This window comes from Aspergillus sclerotioniger, assembly GCF_003184525.1.
Source record: "Aspergillus sclerotioniger CBS 115572 chromosome Unknown BO94scaffold_5, whole genome shotgun sequence".
Classification (NCBI taxonomy): Eukaryota; Fungi; Ascomycota; class Eurotiomycetes; order Eurotiales; family Aspergillaceae; genus Aspergillus; species Aspergillus sclerotioniger.
This window is the reverse complement of record NW_020290995.1, coordinates 1,125,202-1,139,452: the sequence shown is the minus strand read 5'-3', so window position 1 is coordinate 1,139,452 and position 14,251 is coordinate 1,125,202. Positions and strand designations below refer to the sequence as shown.

Sequence of the window (14,251 nt, the reverse complement as noted above, 5' to 3'; positions counted from 1 at the left end):
CGACTGGAGGGCGTGTAGAACACCACTTACAGCAGGCGACCGGGTAGTAGAGTACTATGAGCACTGAGCAGGCCGAGTGGTTACCGTAGTACCATACGGAGCTAGCTGGTAGCTCACCTTACTTACCTGCTCCCTGGTAGAATCCCTGTTCGACTCTTGGTGACTCCGTAATCCCGTAGATACGGACTACGGAGATATGGGAGCCTGACCCACTTGGTCTGGCCTCTTTGGTTTTTTTTTTTTTTTCTTTTTCCTTTTTCTCTTTTCTCCCTGCCCTCTCCCTTTTTTTTTTTTTTTTTTTTTCGCCTCCCCTTCCCCTTCGCATGCCCAATCGAGTGCTGACTTGGCCCCTGGCCTTCTGGAATTTTGTTCTTCTCGCTCGCTCCTTCCAGTCCCCTGCCGTCAGGTGGGCCTGCACATGCGTTCCGATGGTTCCCCTCCTGTAATCTCCGGCTTCTGATTTGTAGGGCAACCAGACGATGATCTCAACTGTCTGATTAGTCGCTTTTGCGATGATGCATCTTGATTAGGCGTCGGCACGGAGGTTTTTTGAAGGTCGTTTCCCTTTGGATCTGGTCTGCAACGCCTTTGGTGCTGTTCGAGGCTTCGAGTACAATGGAAGGCTATCCGCTCCCCGATTAGCCGGGTTCTCAACAGGGACAAGCATCGTCCTTCCCCAAACGACAGCCTATCACCTCGATCCGTGGGTATGTCGGCTGGGCCAGAACGGCGTGACGGATGCAGTGCCACAACTCCGATCACCAGGCTGTCATAGTCTCATAGTTAGATAGACTGGGTGGCCGGAGCACGGTGGCCATGATTGCTCATAGTACCTATCTAGTAACTACTACTCCGTGCATCTGTTGTATTTGCGCCCCTTCTTTGGCCCTATGCAGTATGCAGGTTTAGGACCAAATTCAAGGCGGGCGAGCAGGAAGAGGAGAAAGTGACACTAAAAGTGACTTTCTCTCAGCCTTCAGGTACGGGGACTAACCGGAGGCAGTAGGGCTCTGCTCTAGTCGGTCCTCCTCCGGCCGCATCCCTGGTTCTGGAAATGGTCCCCATGTCAATGGAATAATCCTCCGCCCCGGTTTCCTTTGTCGATTACATCGGATGGGGCTGTGGTGCTGTACCTATTCTGGTGCAGCTGGACTCGTCATAAAACATTATTGGTACCCGCTCAGCCCATCCCGGATAAGCTACTACTGTTAAAGAGCCAGCCTAACCGGTGGAGTCGCATACTACTGACTACTGAGAGTCTGAGATGTGTGTGTTGCTCCCGCAAATAATGTGTCTGGCGACTTACTTGCGACTTGCGACTTGCGTAGTGCACACCACCCCACTCTCTCTCCGGTCTTGAGCAAATTCTGCTTCTATGGGCCCCGTATAACGCCTCCGATCCTTGAACCCAGACCAAGTGTTGTCATCTCTAGCCGAACTTTCCGTTCTCTCCACCCTCCATCCCCTACACCGAGAGATGGCCCGTACGGCAGTAGGCTTTCACCATTCAGCCACCTAGCCATCTGATCTAAGCCGTCTCGTCACACGTAAGTAAGGTCTGACTATGAAACATGTGATCCACCACGAATAGATTAACCGGCACCGCATATCGATAAGCCAGAATAATGATTGATATGGCGGATATACCTACTGACGGAGTCGGTAGGATGTGAGGTCGGAGCAGTAGTACTGGTATAACCTATCTTGGGGTCCAGATGAAAAGGCAATTTGGGTTTCTTGTACACATCCCGACGCATGGAGTAACACGACTCGCTGGCCAATGAATTGCGAATAGCAATCAATGATCATCAACCCAGCGCTTCACGAGACAACTGATCACCGAGTCAGGGCCCTGTCGGCAGTCCGGTTTGGTCTAGGTTAGTCTCAGAGGTTGCAAGTGTGCAATAACGGTGATGCCTCCAACCCGAGCGCGGTTGGACAGGAATAGAAGCATCCAGGGAATCAAAAGGATGGCCGGATGGGTCATTGGATACGCGCCCGGGGATGCCGAAGGATGATGACGATGACAAGGAATGGGCGGAAGGCAGTTGTTGTTCAACCTTCAGCATGCTTCTGCCCTGCCCTTGTTCGATCCATCGCAAGTTTAGGGAGGGGGAGGGGTGGTATACGATACGACTGCTACCAGATAAGTGTTGCTTGCTAGATATGTGGGCGTAAGTATGTGTGCCTCTTAGCGTTGGCCCAGACTGCTCCCCCCCGCTGTCTGTCTGTATGTATCTAGCATGTATGTACTCCGTACTCCGGACAAGGGAAGCAATCAAGTAGCAGTCTGCCCTTGAAAACTTTCCGCATTATTGTAACCCTTGCGTAACGGGCGTTGTGACGCGTTGGAAACGGTGAACTTGTGGGGACCACACTGGACTCGAAGGGGTTACTTAACGAGGGAGGAGAAGAGGGGGGGAGGGGGGCAATGTGTAGGTAATACGGAGGAAGAATGATTGACTGGAACACTGGCTGACCTGGACAGTTGGTCGCAGGGTTGACGATCGGGTTGGATCGTGGGTCATTCAATACTTACATAGTACAATAATACCTGACCTGACCTGTTCACCGCGCCGCGGGCATTCCCATCATGACTAAGACCGTCAGTGTATCATGATTTGGATCCATCCATGGACGGGCACCCGCGACAAAAGGAGCAGGTACCTACGGAGTACGTAAGTAGTCACGCCTGGGCGGTGCTGTACCTAGTAGACACTACCTACCTTTCCGAGATATACCCCTGGTCATTAAGAGATAAGTACTATGTAGTAGTATCAAGGAATCCCCTCCCAGGTACCGCACGCATGTCGCCATAGGCTGGCTGCGTCATCGAGTTGGGAGGGGAATACTCCGTAGTTAATTTAATAATGTGCCAGTGCTACCTTTTCTTGCTTTTGCTGAGCACTATGGAGTCAGTCTCGTCTCCATGTAGGTAGAAGAGGACCTCGCCAATGTAACCGATCACCCGTACCTATCTCGTACATCAATACGGAAGTGGTATCTATTCGACAGGGAGGGCAATGCAGCCGCGGGCGGAACCTTCCTGGTACGGTATGGTAATGATGATGCAGTAGTAGTTCCCAGTTTAGCCCCAGACTTCCCATGGGGCTCTCTCAAGTCTCTCACACGGGCCTTACGCTGCGTATCTAACTAGGTATCTAGTGGAAAGTTTAGCGTGGTTTAGTTTCGGCATGTCCCAGGCAGTCAGGCAGGTCCGTCTTTTCTGGTTCCTTCTTTAACTTCCATCCATGATCTCTGCTGCCTTTCCCTGGCTGGAGCTCCGATTGCAGTTTCCCATCCAATCATTCACCCCCATTCCCCATCTCCCTCGTTTTCCCTTTCCCTCTTTTTCACCTTTTCACCCTCGAAGTGGAGTGCATTAATTCACTTGCCAATGGGTCTGATCATCCCCACCATCAACATTATTCATTCTGCTCCCCACCCTCCCTCCTTTCTCCCCCCATCGTCACCCGCCGTTAACCACTAATCAGCCCCAATAATCCCATGGGCCCAGGGCAATCCAGAGTGTTGTTGCCAGAAGAGTCCGACTGTCCGAGACAGGATTGCTGCTCCCAAGTTCTTTGGGTGGAGCAGCATCGTGTGGCATGGGCTCGTCTGAATCATCACCACCTTCCTGGGTCCCTTCCTTCCTGGCTCCTGCCCCTACTCCAGTGCTCCTAGTCTCCTGGAGTTCCCACCTTTACTAGTCTGTTTTCGTTAGTGTCAACGTCGTGTCATCCCAAATCCCAACATGTGCCCGCTACCACTAGACCACTAGCGTTCTCACTTACAGTAATGGATCGTGGAACTGGGGCGGATGGTAGATCAAGAAATGCCCATGTACATACGTTCCACATCTCCGTGTATCACCCTCATGTAGGGCGGCTAGAGCCTTCCCTTTTTTAATAATTTATTCTCTTTTTATTTTATTTCCTTTTCTTTTCTTGTCTAATCCATTTCTGCCTCCCCTTTTTTAGAGTTCCTCTTACTTTCCCGAATAATCTACTCATCTAAACCCATCTGGGTCCATTACTACTTTAGACGCACGTACTTGCTTCCCGTACCTTGCCTCCACGCCTTGTGACCCTCACGCCCCCTGTGTCATCTTTAGATGATAAGTCTCGAACCCCAGTCTTCGGAGATCCTTTACATATTCCTGCAGTCATCATCCATGGGTCCTATCCGTGCTTGATGCTCCATATATACCGTTGACACCCTATCCAATCCTTCCGTCTTACCCTAGCCTCCCAGCTACTACTATGTATGTTTATATCGCCCACCCTCCTTCTCTTACTTTCAATTGACCATCCCTCTCCTCTCAGTCCATTCAATCTATACCAACCCTCTTCTCTCAACATCACTCTTCTCAATGGCCGACTGCTGGCAACCCCAACCGGCCTTTGCCAACCCGTCTTGGGTTCAAGGCAACCAGTCCTGCTGGCGCACGTCGACATTTCGGGACTTGATTCAGGCTTTCCCTAGACCGAAGCATACCGGTCGAGTGACGAAACCTCGCAGTGCTGGGAACAGTCCTTCGTCTGCTGGCAGACGGCGGACAGCAACCATCCCTTACAGTTCGCCGATGTACCAGGGTTATCAAGCTCCCGTCAATCCTGCCCTTGTGGCCTCTGCACTAGCCAGAACTAGTCGAACCCGTCCGACAAGTTGGCACCCAGCATTGGAGTCCGTCAACTATTCGACTGCTCAGTATCTCCCCGCCACTACCGCATTGGACAACTTCGCCGCTCTTGGCGTATGCCCTCAGCCACTGCCTACTGCCTCCGCCACATACGAGGACACTTCTATGTTGCCATCATATGCTCCATTGGACATGGGGCTCCATGCTCTTCCCGGCGGACAACAACAGATGCCGCTCCAACAATCTTCCTTTCTCCAGATGAACGAATCACAGAGTGAGCTAGTCTCTTGGGACACCAATGGTTCGACCTTGCCCACAATGGCCGAGCCGATGTCTGATTGCTGGTCCTTCGACATGTCATCCATGCACAACAATATTCCTTCGACATATGTCACTGCCTCGGGCTACGAAAGTGCTCCATCATCCGGCTATCTGACTGGGCCTTCTACGCCGGACTTTCTTCCCATTCAGCGGCCCGACGATGACCTCAATTCGCAGATTGGGTCACTGTCAGAGAAGCCCAAGGCCGAGGATGAGCTGGTCGGAATGGGACTTTACAGCAACCCGGAAGCTTCACTGGAGACCTCTCTCCTAGGGCTATCCGGAAAAGGGCTGAAATTGGAGGAGACTTTCACCCCATCTTCGGACAACGAAGCGGAAGACCGGGATGACAACGACAATGAAGACGATGATGACGACCAGTCGGAGGAGGATGAGGTCGACCACAATGGGCCCGACTCGAACCAGAAGCAGCCGGAGCAAAAGACCTTCCAGCAACCGGTCAAAGCACCTGGTAGCATGATGCAACGATCTTTTTTCTTCGAGGACGATGAACTCGAGCAGCATGCCGTGGTCGAGCCTCAGCCTTTTGTGAACATGGCCAGCCAACCTTGTATGAGTTATGGCTACGGATGGATCTGATTCCACACGATCACTTGATTACTTTTTATTGCCTTTTTTCGGGTTACAGCATCGCATAGCATGGAGTTATCGTTTTCGGGAGGCGTTATCACTAGCATACACAGGATACCCAGGGAGGATGCTTGAACTTCCAACGCATGTATTAAGAGAACGGAATGTAACAATGACGAAGAATATTCGATGAGGATATTGAAACAGGAGTACTTGTAATTTTACGTAGCCAGCAGTAACAGCAGCAACTGAAACATAGTAACCAGACGGAGTATTGAACCTAAAGGGGAAATGTCATCGGCCGGAACAACTGTAATCCGGGGAACAAAATCACTGCAACGAGATGTACATTCACCCCAACCGGTACACGGAGAGAAAACATAGCAGTTGGAACTGCTAGAGCACTCGATCCAACATGGCCAAGGTCATTTTCACCCCCTGGAAGGAGCACTCCTCATTACTCGCGGTGCGGGGACAATTCTACCCTGCGCCATTCTACGATGGGCCAGACATGCGCTCCAAGGCCTGCGCCACGGTATGCGAAATCTGCCTTGGAAGTTATCCCGACTGACGCTAACATGGATTATAGGTTGGGGCCTGGAAACTACGAGGAAATCTGCCCCATCCGGTCGAGGCCACGGCCTTGCTAACGGATGCCATTCTTCATGATGATGCGCAGAAAAATTCCATATTCTCTATTAGAGCCACGTATTCGGCTGCGTTTTGTCGGTATGCATAGCCTTTAGTGTATCCCTCTTTTCTGGTTCTGCTTGTTTGATGTACACAGCGTATACTAATGATATACAGATTCGTGACTGGCCTCGTTGACTCTAAGCTCAACGGCCAACGAAAGACCATGTTCCAGAGAGCCATTGACCTTGGATTACCGGCCTCGTTCGTGGAACTGCGCCACGAGGCCACGCATCGTGAGCTGCCTTCATTGACAGTGTTGCGGAATGCTACGCAGCGGTCTCTTGAATGGCTCTGGGATTACTACTGGGCCAAGACCGATCTGAGTGCCGATATGGTGCCTGGAGTGTCTGAACCTGGGATGTTTGATGGGGCTGATGATGATGTCGAGCCCATCAAGGCGGCTGCCAGGGATAGCTTGGAGCAGTTGCTGGTAGAGGAAGAGTCGTCAGAACCGCCCCGGAAGAAGAGGCGGTTTCAACAGAATGTGTCTTTTGCGTCTACGCATTTGGTCTCGATATGCAAGTCCTCTAGCTACGGGGCGTCTACGCTGGCGAATGTTATTGTGGAAGACTCGATATTGGTTCCTGCAGGACGGAAGTGAGTATTTCGTTTCTCCGTTCTGGTGTCCATGGTGTTGAGCTAACTCGGTATTAGGATTGGTGATTCCATGACGGAAACATTCTCCAAATGGGATCCGTTACTGCAGATGCTCGCAGAGGGCCATGCTCCGGTCCTGGCAGCGCTGGCAGAGGAATTGGTGAACGTACTCGCCTTTTCAGACTCGAGGAACCTGAAGAATGACCCCCATCTCGAAGGAACATACATGTGGCTGGACCATATCCTTCGTTCGCCGGAATGGGAGTCTCGAGGGCGACTACTCTCCCACGCGTACATTCTCGCTGTTTGCGAGCAGAGTTCCAACCACTGGACGGCGCTTCTGGGAGAGACCATACAGGAGAAGAGTGGTCAAACCGCTGGAAAGGTATCAGCGTCAAGTCAGTCCAAGACCGAGTCTGGACTCAAGCGGACCGAAGACGCTGAAGACCTGAAGGAGCTGAAGAAATTCGGATGGGAAACCGTAGATACATGGGATACGCGGCCGTTAGGGATAGTCTAGACTGGAGTACTCCGTAAAAGATCATGAATATGACCACTGTGCCACAGCTGAGCCACGCAGCGAGCCTGAGGAGGGAGTGTCAACGACCGTAACAGGCCTAGCGTAACCGCCACACGTGGCTGAGCACCGGCAACGGGCCTATGAGGTAATCGCCTATCAACGCTTATGGCTCCAGCATAGCTCCAGCAGCTGTTGCAACCACCCCGCATTCGTCAGCAGGTTCAGCATTCACAAACCCTTATGTCCATGTGCCTTACCAGAGCTGTCTGGTCATCCGTGAGGTTTCAACCCGTGAGAGCAAGAGTGCCAGCGCCAGCGCGACAAATCAGAGCCATGCATGTGCAGTCGATCCCGATGTGTATGTTCCAACATAAGAATTACCCCAAGGTACTTGTTTTCCTCTTCCTTGCTGACCCCGCCAGGGACCGGGAAGGGCAACAACTATGCCTACCTGGTGACGGACGAGCCGACCAAGCAGTCTGTCATTATCGACCCGGCCAATCCGCCCGAGTACTTTTATCTCAGAGGGTCATGAAAATGAGCTAACTGTGTGCAGAGTGGCCCCGAAGCTGCAACCTAAGATCGACGCGGGGGAGATTACACTCACGGCTATTGTCAGCACACATCAGTATGTACTGCTTCTGCTCCTCTTGGAGATAATGCTAACCGGACCAGTCACTGGGATCATGCCGGCGGAAACAATGAAATGGTACGCTACATGAACAAGCATGGTTGATCGTCAAACTGACACGAGAAGCTGAAAACCTTTGGCCAACTACCCGTCATTGGAGGCAAGGACTGCCAGGCTGTCACCAAGACCCCGGCCCATGGTGAAGTGTTCAAGATTGGAGAGCGCATCTCTGTCAAGGCTCTGCACACGCCCTGCCATACGCAGGACAGTATCTGCTACTTTATGCAGGATGGTGATGAGAAGGTTGTCTTTACTGGAGATACCTTGTTCATTGGAGGTGAGCTCAATTTGCATGGTGTGCGGGCCTAGCTAAGGATGCAGGATGTGGTCGGTTCTTCGAGGGCACTGCCCCGGAAATGCACAAGGCGTTGAACGAGACGCTGGCAGCGTTGCCAGATGATACCAAGGTTTATGTGAGTTACCCAGGTTGCTCGGCTTTCTCGGGATTTGCTGGTGTACTGACTGTCCAGCCTGGCCATGAATACACCAAGGGAAATGTCCAGTTCTGTCTGGCTGTGTCGCAGTCGGAGCCTATTAAGAAGCTGGAGGCTTTTGCAAATGAGAACAAGGAGACGCAGGGAAAGTTTACTATTGGCGATGAGAAGGTAGGTCTGCTCCTTGTTCTATAGACAGGTCTAACTATCTGCAGCTTCATAACGTGTTCATGCGTGTCAATGTAAGTACTTCATATGGAGATAGAGAACTAAGCTAATACTGTTAGGACCCTGAGATCCAGAAGAAGACGGGCAAGACGGACCCGGTTGAGGTGATGGCAGCGCTGAGAGAGATGAAGAACAGTATGTAATATTCTGAACATGACGAAGAGCGAATATACCTAGGGCACAAATCAAAGCCAAACCAACTCTCCAACTGTAGAAAATCATAGCTCCATCCTAACAATGAATCCTACATCCATCACCTACAAACCCAGTCATCGTGACGTCAGCCACAACCATCTGTATATCAACAACCACCACCACCACATCACCAAATAATCCATACCCCTCATCCCACTCATACCCAATCCCCAACCCCAAATCCCAAACCATCAAGCAACAACAATGTCCACCGACACCGAAACAGAACACAACCTCCCCGGCACCTGCAAAACGACCAAAAGCACCATCCTCGAGACCGGCGCCAAAGCCATCCAAGACTTCAAACCCGTGAACAACATCTGCGCACACCTGAATGCCTTTCACGTTTACGCCTCGGATAAATCTCGTTGTGTGGAGGCTAACCACTACTGTTCACATATCACGGAGGGTGTGTATCCTTGCCTTCCCCCTCCTATTCCTCTTCCCTATCAACTCCCCCGCCCCAAATCCCAAACTAAACAAAAGATAGACATAAGACAATGCCTAATCTACGCCCACCCCACCCCCAACTCCCCCCTAATCGGAATCGAATACATGATAACACCCAAACTCTTCTCCACACTTCCCGAATCCGAGAAAGCGCTCTGGCACACGCACATCTACGAAGTAAGTAGTGGGATGCTCATAATGCCCAAACCCACCTCATCCCTAGTCCCCGACGCAGCCTGGAACGCAGCCGAAACGTCCGAAATGCGGGATATACTGCCTTTGTATGGGAAAACGTATCATTTCTGGCAGGTGGATCGGGGGGATAAAGTGCCGTTGGGGGGGCCGGAGTTGATGGCGAGTTTTTTGGATGAGGAGGGGGTGAGGAGGGTTGTGAAGGGGGAGGGAGGGGGATTGGGGGAGTTGGTGGGAGAGAGGGATGGGAGGTTTGGGGTGGATTTTAGAGAGAAGAGGGAGTTGAGGAGGGGGATGGTGGAGGAGGGTTTGGGGGGGATTGAGAAGGAGGGGGGGATGGTTCCTGGTGAGTATCTATCTACTTGGATTCTTTCTCTTTGGTTTGGTGATGGTGTAAGTTTGCTGATGAGTGTTGTAGGTGCGGATAAGATGTGGGAAGATGATAATAATAAGAATGATGGGAAGTAGTAGGTGCTGGAATCTATGTTATGAAGGTTATGCTTGACATCTATCAAATTGTAATAGTAATATGGATATATTCACAAATATAATTATATCTACTCATCTAAAAAGCATGTCTCCCGTCGTTACCACCCAGCCTTCCATTCCCATAACAAAATGGGGTCCAAGCCAGGCTATCGTTCAGGGAATCCCATCACTGATGTGATGAGATGTACAATTCATCTTGCTTCACTGTCCACACTCACGCGCTCTGGTGTTGAATTTCGGCAGCGGTGAGCTCTAGCTATTTTAGAAGCGATGTGATACTGAGTAGGTGGGTGGGCTTAGATTCCATGAGGAAAATAGCCAGATGCAACAGACTGATCGTGTATCTGATGTCTTATATGCAACATTAAGCAATTAGACTGATCATATCAAACGACTCAAGTCGTGGCATTGTGTGTGTTGTGTTGTGTGTTGTGTGTAAACAAGAAAACGAAAAAAAAAATAGAAAAATTCCCGCCCTTATAAACCCCCATACAATCACGTGACACACCTCCTCCATCCAATCCAATCCAATTACCCCCATCCGTCATATCCCCGAACAATATCAATCTACAACTGAAACCCCAACTCCAACCACACCACCCCCCACGCCTTGCCTCCCCTCCCTCACCAACCCAAGCAAAACAATGCAATGGAATCCCTCATCCGCGGAACCCTAAAACGCGCCACCCCAGGTCACTTCTTCCGACTAGGATACAAAACCGCCGGACTATTCTGCGCCTGCACACTCATCTGGGAACATCTCATCACGGTGCAACTATCCGAGGGTCCGTCGATGTATCCGACCTTCAGTCCGCGGGGCGACTATTTGATGATATCGCGGGTGCATAAGCACGGACGGGGAATACAGGTCGGGGACGTGGTGCGGTTCTATCATCCTAGTTTTTTGGGCGTCAATGCTGCAAAGAGAGTTATTGGCTTGCCGGGGGATTTTGTCTGTCGGGATTTGGCGTTTAGTAGGGATGTAGGGAGGGAGGGGGAGATGATTCAGGTTCGTTCTTTTCTTTCTGTCTGTTGTTTTTGTGAGGGGGGGAATTGGGGTGTTGTGCTAATGGGTGATTGTTGGTGGGTAGGTTCCCGAAGGTCATATCTATCTGGGGGGAGATAATTTGCCCTGGTCGAGAGATTCCAGAAATTATGGTCCCGTTCCTATGGGCCTTATTAATGGTAAGATTATTGCGCGCGTGTGGCCGCCGTCGAAGATGGAGTGGGTGGAAAATACAATGCAGTTGGCGGATTTGTCGGAGTGATCGATGAGAATGATCATGCTCTAGGGTATATAGTGCTACGCATGGAGTCTGGAGTTGGAGGATTTGTGCATATTCATACATCTCTTGTACAATACAGATCTAAGCCCAAATGTTAACGAAAAAAAGAGGCTACAAGCAGATCACCGGAACGTCGAAGGGTTTCTCCTCTTGTAAGGAAGAGGATCGATCCTCTTCCGGCGAAGCTCCATGTCGGCTTCGGGGAAGCCAATCTGCTTCATCACCTCGTACGTCGTCTCATCCCATTGGCTGCGGAACAGGTGCGCGCCAATCGCCTTCAGGTGGTACCGAGCCTGCAGCGTACGGAGCAGCAGGTTGTCACGCTCCGTCTCCTTCGCCTGGACCGCGGCAAAGTCCAATGGCTTCGAGTCCTTCTGCTCGAGGATGAAAAGAGACAGCCGGTGGTACGGGCTGCCCTTCTGGGCCACCGGTGGCAGCCATGGCAGGACCACCTGCGAGTCAGCCGACAGCTGGGACAGGTCGACCTTGGTGGATGTGGCCGAGATGGGGATGTTGACGGCCAGGTAATGCATCTTGAAATCAAATCCATCCTTCTCCACGTTGGGCACATCCGAGTCCACCACAGCAATAGTCACGAGCTTCTCGCCACCCTCGAAGAGCTGCACGTCGAGTTTGGGGGCCGTCGTGCTGACCTGGGCGTTGACGAATTCTCCCGGCTGGATCTGGTTCCGGTTGAAGTAGAGCTTGGTGTCCACGATCGGATCGCAGTGGGGAAGGACGTCGGGAATAACCTTCATTTGTGTGATTCGTTGAACGAGGATCTTGCGACGATATTCTCTCCATTTCCGGTCGGCCAGATAGCGGTAAATGGGCTTGCTCAAATCACCTGGACGGACAATCGGTTAGAACGCGGAGACAGACCATAGACGCAGCATAGACCAGATTCTCACCTTCTCCATCCTCGAACTTCTTCTTCACGAGCGGGTCGTTGATATCGGCCAGAATCTTGAGATGCTCCAAATGGAGCTCCATGGCCCGGAGCTTGGACTTCTTGACCTGCTCCCCACCGGCCTCCTGGGTGGGTACAGCCTGGAGCCTTGCAATCTTCTCACTCATCGCCGTTATGTCGCGCAACTTCTCGTCGCGGTCCGCGACCAAAACCTTGCGTGCTTCCTGGAAACATTGGTAGGGCAGTTGCTCGAAGGGGATGTTGGCTGAGTTCTGGAGAGCGGCACGACGTCGACGAGATCCAATGGGGGCAATTCCTTGCCGTAACAGTCGCCGTTCCAGTTGACGATTCGTTACCAGGGCCGGATCAGGCGCCTTGTGGAAGGGGACGCTCTTGGCTTCAGCCTGGGCTTCCTCACGAGCCAGAGCGGTGGACTGGAAGGCGCGGGTGGACTGCAGCTGGAGGCCCGGAAGTCCCTTGGTGTAGGTCTTCTGCAGGCATTGGAGCAGGGGCTTGGAGGCCCGCTCACAGTGAGCCATCGTGAGGCGAGTAAATGGGGAGGGGAGGGGGGAGGGTGGATGGAGTGGATGGACGAGGTTCCCCAGGTTGGTCGGGAAGTCGAGGTAGTTCCTGGCCGGACGGAACTTTTTTCGTCGGGTTGGCCAAGCCTCACAAGGCTAGCGCCAGACCACCCGAACTTTTGCTGCTCCTCCTCCACCCCAAAAGCACCACCGAGATTCATTCCCCAGCCAGGCTACCCTCTCGGGCCTTATTTATACCTTTCAGACACAATGCCTGGAAGTGACGCTTTTCGCGCCTTCAAGTGGCTTTCCCGGAGCACGGGGGGTCTGCTCTCGGGTGCAGAGGCAACCACGGTACGGCCGTTCTTTTTCTGATCCCATTGTTGCTACTGCAAGGCGAAATGCTGACCATTCATGGCTCTGGATTAGCAACGATGCCTGGCAAAGCCTTTGGCCCGGTCGATGGCCACCGAGGCCCAGTCTCCCGTTGACAACCTGACGAGGGAGGTCCCCAAGCCCGTGTGGAATCCGGAACCCGTCAGAGCGACAGCCTACTCATTCCCATCAATGGAGCCCCTACGTTTCGTCGAATACCCTCGCAACCACCTCCTCATGCCGCTTCGCAAAGACATTCTACACCGCGCCGTCGTGTACGAGGGTGACATGACCCGACAAGGTACCGCAAGCACCAAATGGAGAGACGATGTGCATGGAAGTGGCAGGAAGTTGTATGCGCAGAAGGGTACCGGTCGCGCCCGTGCTGGTGACAAGAAGTCCCCGGTCCGGAGAGGTGGAGGTGTTGCCTTTGGTCCTCATCCCCGTGACTTTTCCACGGAGCTCCCTCAGAAGATCTACGACCAGGCCTGGCGGATAGCCCTTAGTTACCGCTTCAAGCGCGGTCAGTTGATTATTGTCGACAACGAAATTGCCCTTCCGGAAGACGCCACTCCCCATCTCGTTTCAGAGATCTTCAAGGTCAACGGCTGGGGTCGGCCATTCGGACGGTCGACGTTGATCACAGACCAGCCGAACGAGAGCCTGTTCAACACGGTGCGTCAGGTGGGCGAACACGCGAAGATTCTGGACCGCCGTGATGTGGATGTCAAGGACCTGCTGGAAACCGGCCGCCTGATTATTGAGAAGCAGGCGCTGGACCGGATTTTTTCTCGGCATTCGAGGGATCTGAAGAACAAGCCGGCCAAGGCTTTGTATTGAATTCCTTTTACGTGGCGATAGGGTCTTTTACTGGTTAGCTTCGTTTTTGAGTGTTTTATTTTGTACAAATAGATTCGAAACATGTATGATGGCATTGAATTTCCGGACTATGAAGTGCATGGTAAGGGCTCGGTAACTCGTAGAACCTTGTATGTCGTCGAGCACATGCCGGAGCGAGGTTGCCGAACGGCGATCCTCCATTGAATAGTCCCAGCAAGGATCCCCTGCTATTTTCTCATATTGAAAAAACCGTAGCAATCAGAAAGATTGAATTAA

The 14,251-nt window shown here is 52.1% G+C and overlaps 6 protein-coding genes across 6 annotated transcripts; 5 read left to right on the top strand and 1 right to left on the bottom strand.

Annotated features, from left to right (window-relative positions):
- The first annotated feature begins 4,028 nt into the window (after positions 1–4,028).
- Positions 4,029–5,634, top strand: BO94DRAFT_327024 (uncharacterized protein). Its single transcript, XM_025606948.1, has one exon. It carries the CDS (start codon positions 4,373–4,375, stop codon positions 5,561–5,563), a length of 1,191 nt encoding a protein of 396 aa, XP_025471050.1. The 5' UTR covers positions 4,029–4,372; the 3' UTR covers positions 5,564–5,634.
- A 335-nt stretch (positions 5,635–5,969) lies between these two features.
- Positions 5,970–8,860, top strand: BO94DRAFT_458218 (glyoxylase; the record flags this gene model as incomplete). Its single annotated transcript, XM_025607781.1, is given in 13 exon segments — positions 5,970–6,089; positions 6,144–6,283; positions 6,362–6,844; positions 6,902–7,358; positions 7,581–7,720; positions 7,740–7,874; positions 7,921–7,992; positions 8,040–8,073; positions 8,122–8,332; positions 8,377–8,468; positions 8,526–8,660; positions 8,705–8,731; positions 8,777–8,860. 13 exon segments carry the CDS (start codon positions 5,970–5,972, stop codon positions 8,858–8,860), a joined length of 2,130 nt encoding a protein of 709 aa, XP_025471049.1.
- A 97-nt stretch (positions 8,861–8,957) lies between these two features.
- Positions 8,958–10,221, top strand: BO94DRAFT_613269 (OBAP family protein; the record flags this gene model as incomplete). Its single annotated transcript, XM_025616697.1, is given in 4 exon segments — positions 8,958–9,321; positions 9,403–9,945; positions 9,965–9,968; positions 10,128–10,221. 4 exon segments carry the CDS (start codon positions 9,117–9,119, stop codon positions 10,219–10,221), a joined length of 846 nt encoding a protein of 281 aa, XP_025471048.1. The 5' UTR covers positions 8,958–9,116.
- A 389-nt stretch (positions 10,222–10,610) lies between these two features.
- On the top strand, positions 10,611–11,802 carry BO94DRAFT_486190 (putative mitochondrial inner membrane protease subunit 1). The gene is made up of 2 exons (XM_025608998.1): positions 10,611–11,052; positions 11,135–11,802. The coding sequence occupies exons 1-2, from the start codon at positions 10,693–10,695 to the stop codon at positions 11,309–11,311; spliced, it is 537 nt and encodes a 178-aa protein (XP_025471047.1). The 5' UTR covers positions 10,611–10,692; the 3' UTR covers positions 11,312–11,802.
- On the bottom strand, positions 11,363–12,845 carry BO94DRAFT_486189 (mitochondrial 54S ribosomal protein mL38). Its single transcript, XM_025608997.1, has 2 exons — positions 12,241–12,845; positions 11,363–12,176 (listed from the first exon to the last, which is right to left on the bottom strand). Exons 1-2 carry the CDS (start codon positions 12,776–12,778, stop codon positions 11,452–11,454), a joined length of 1,263 nt encoding a protein of 420 aa, XP_025471046.1. The 5' UTR covers positions 12,779–12,845; the 3' UTR covers positions 11,363–11,451.
- An 88-nt stretch (positions 12,846–12,933) lies between these two features.
- Positions 12,934–14,201, top strand: BO94DRAFT_510614 (mitochondrial 54S ribosomal protein uL4m). The gene is made up of 2 exons (XM_025609739.1): positions 12,934–13,114; positions 13,190–14,201. The coding sequence occupies exons 1-2, from the start codon at positions 13,031–13,033 to the stop codon at positions 13,973–13,975; spliced, it is 870 nt and encodes a 289-aa protein (XP_025471045.1). The 5' UTR covers positions 12,934–13,030; the 3' UTR covers positions 13,976–14,201.
- Positions 14,202–14,251: the final 50 nt, after the last annotated feature.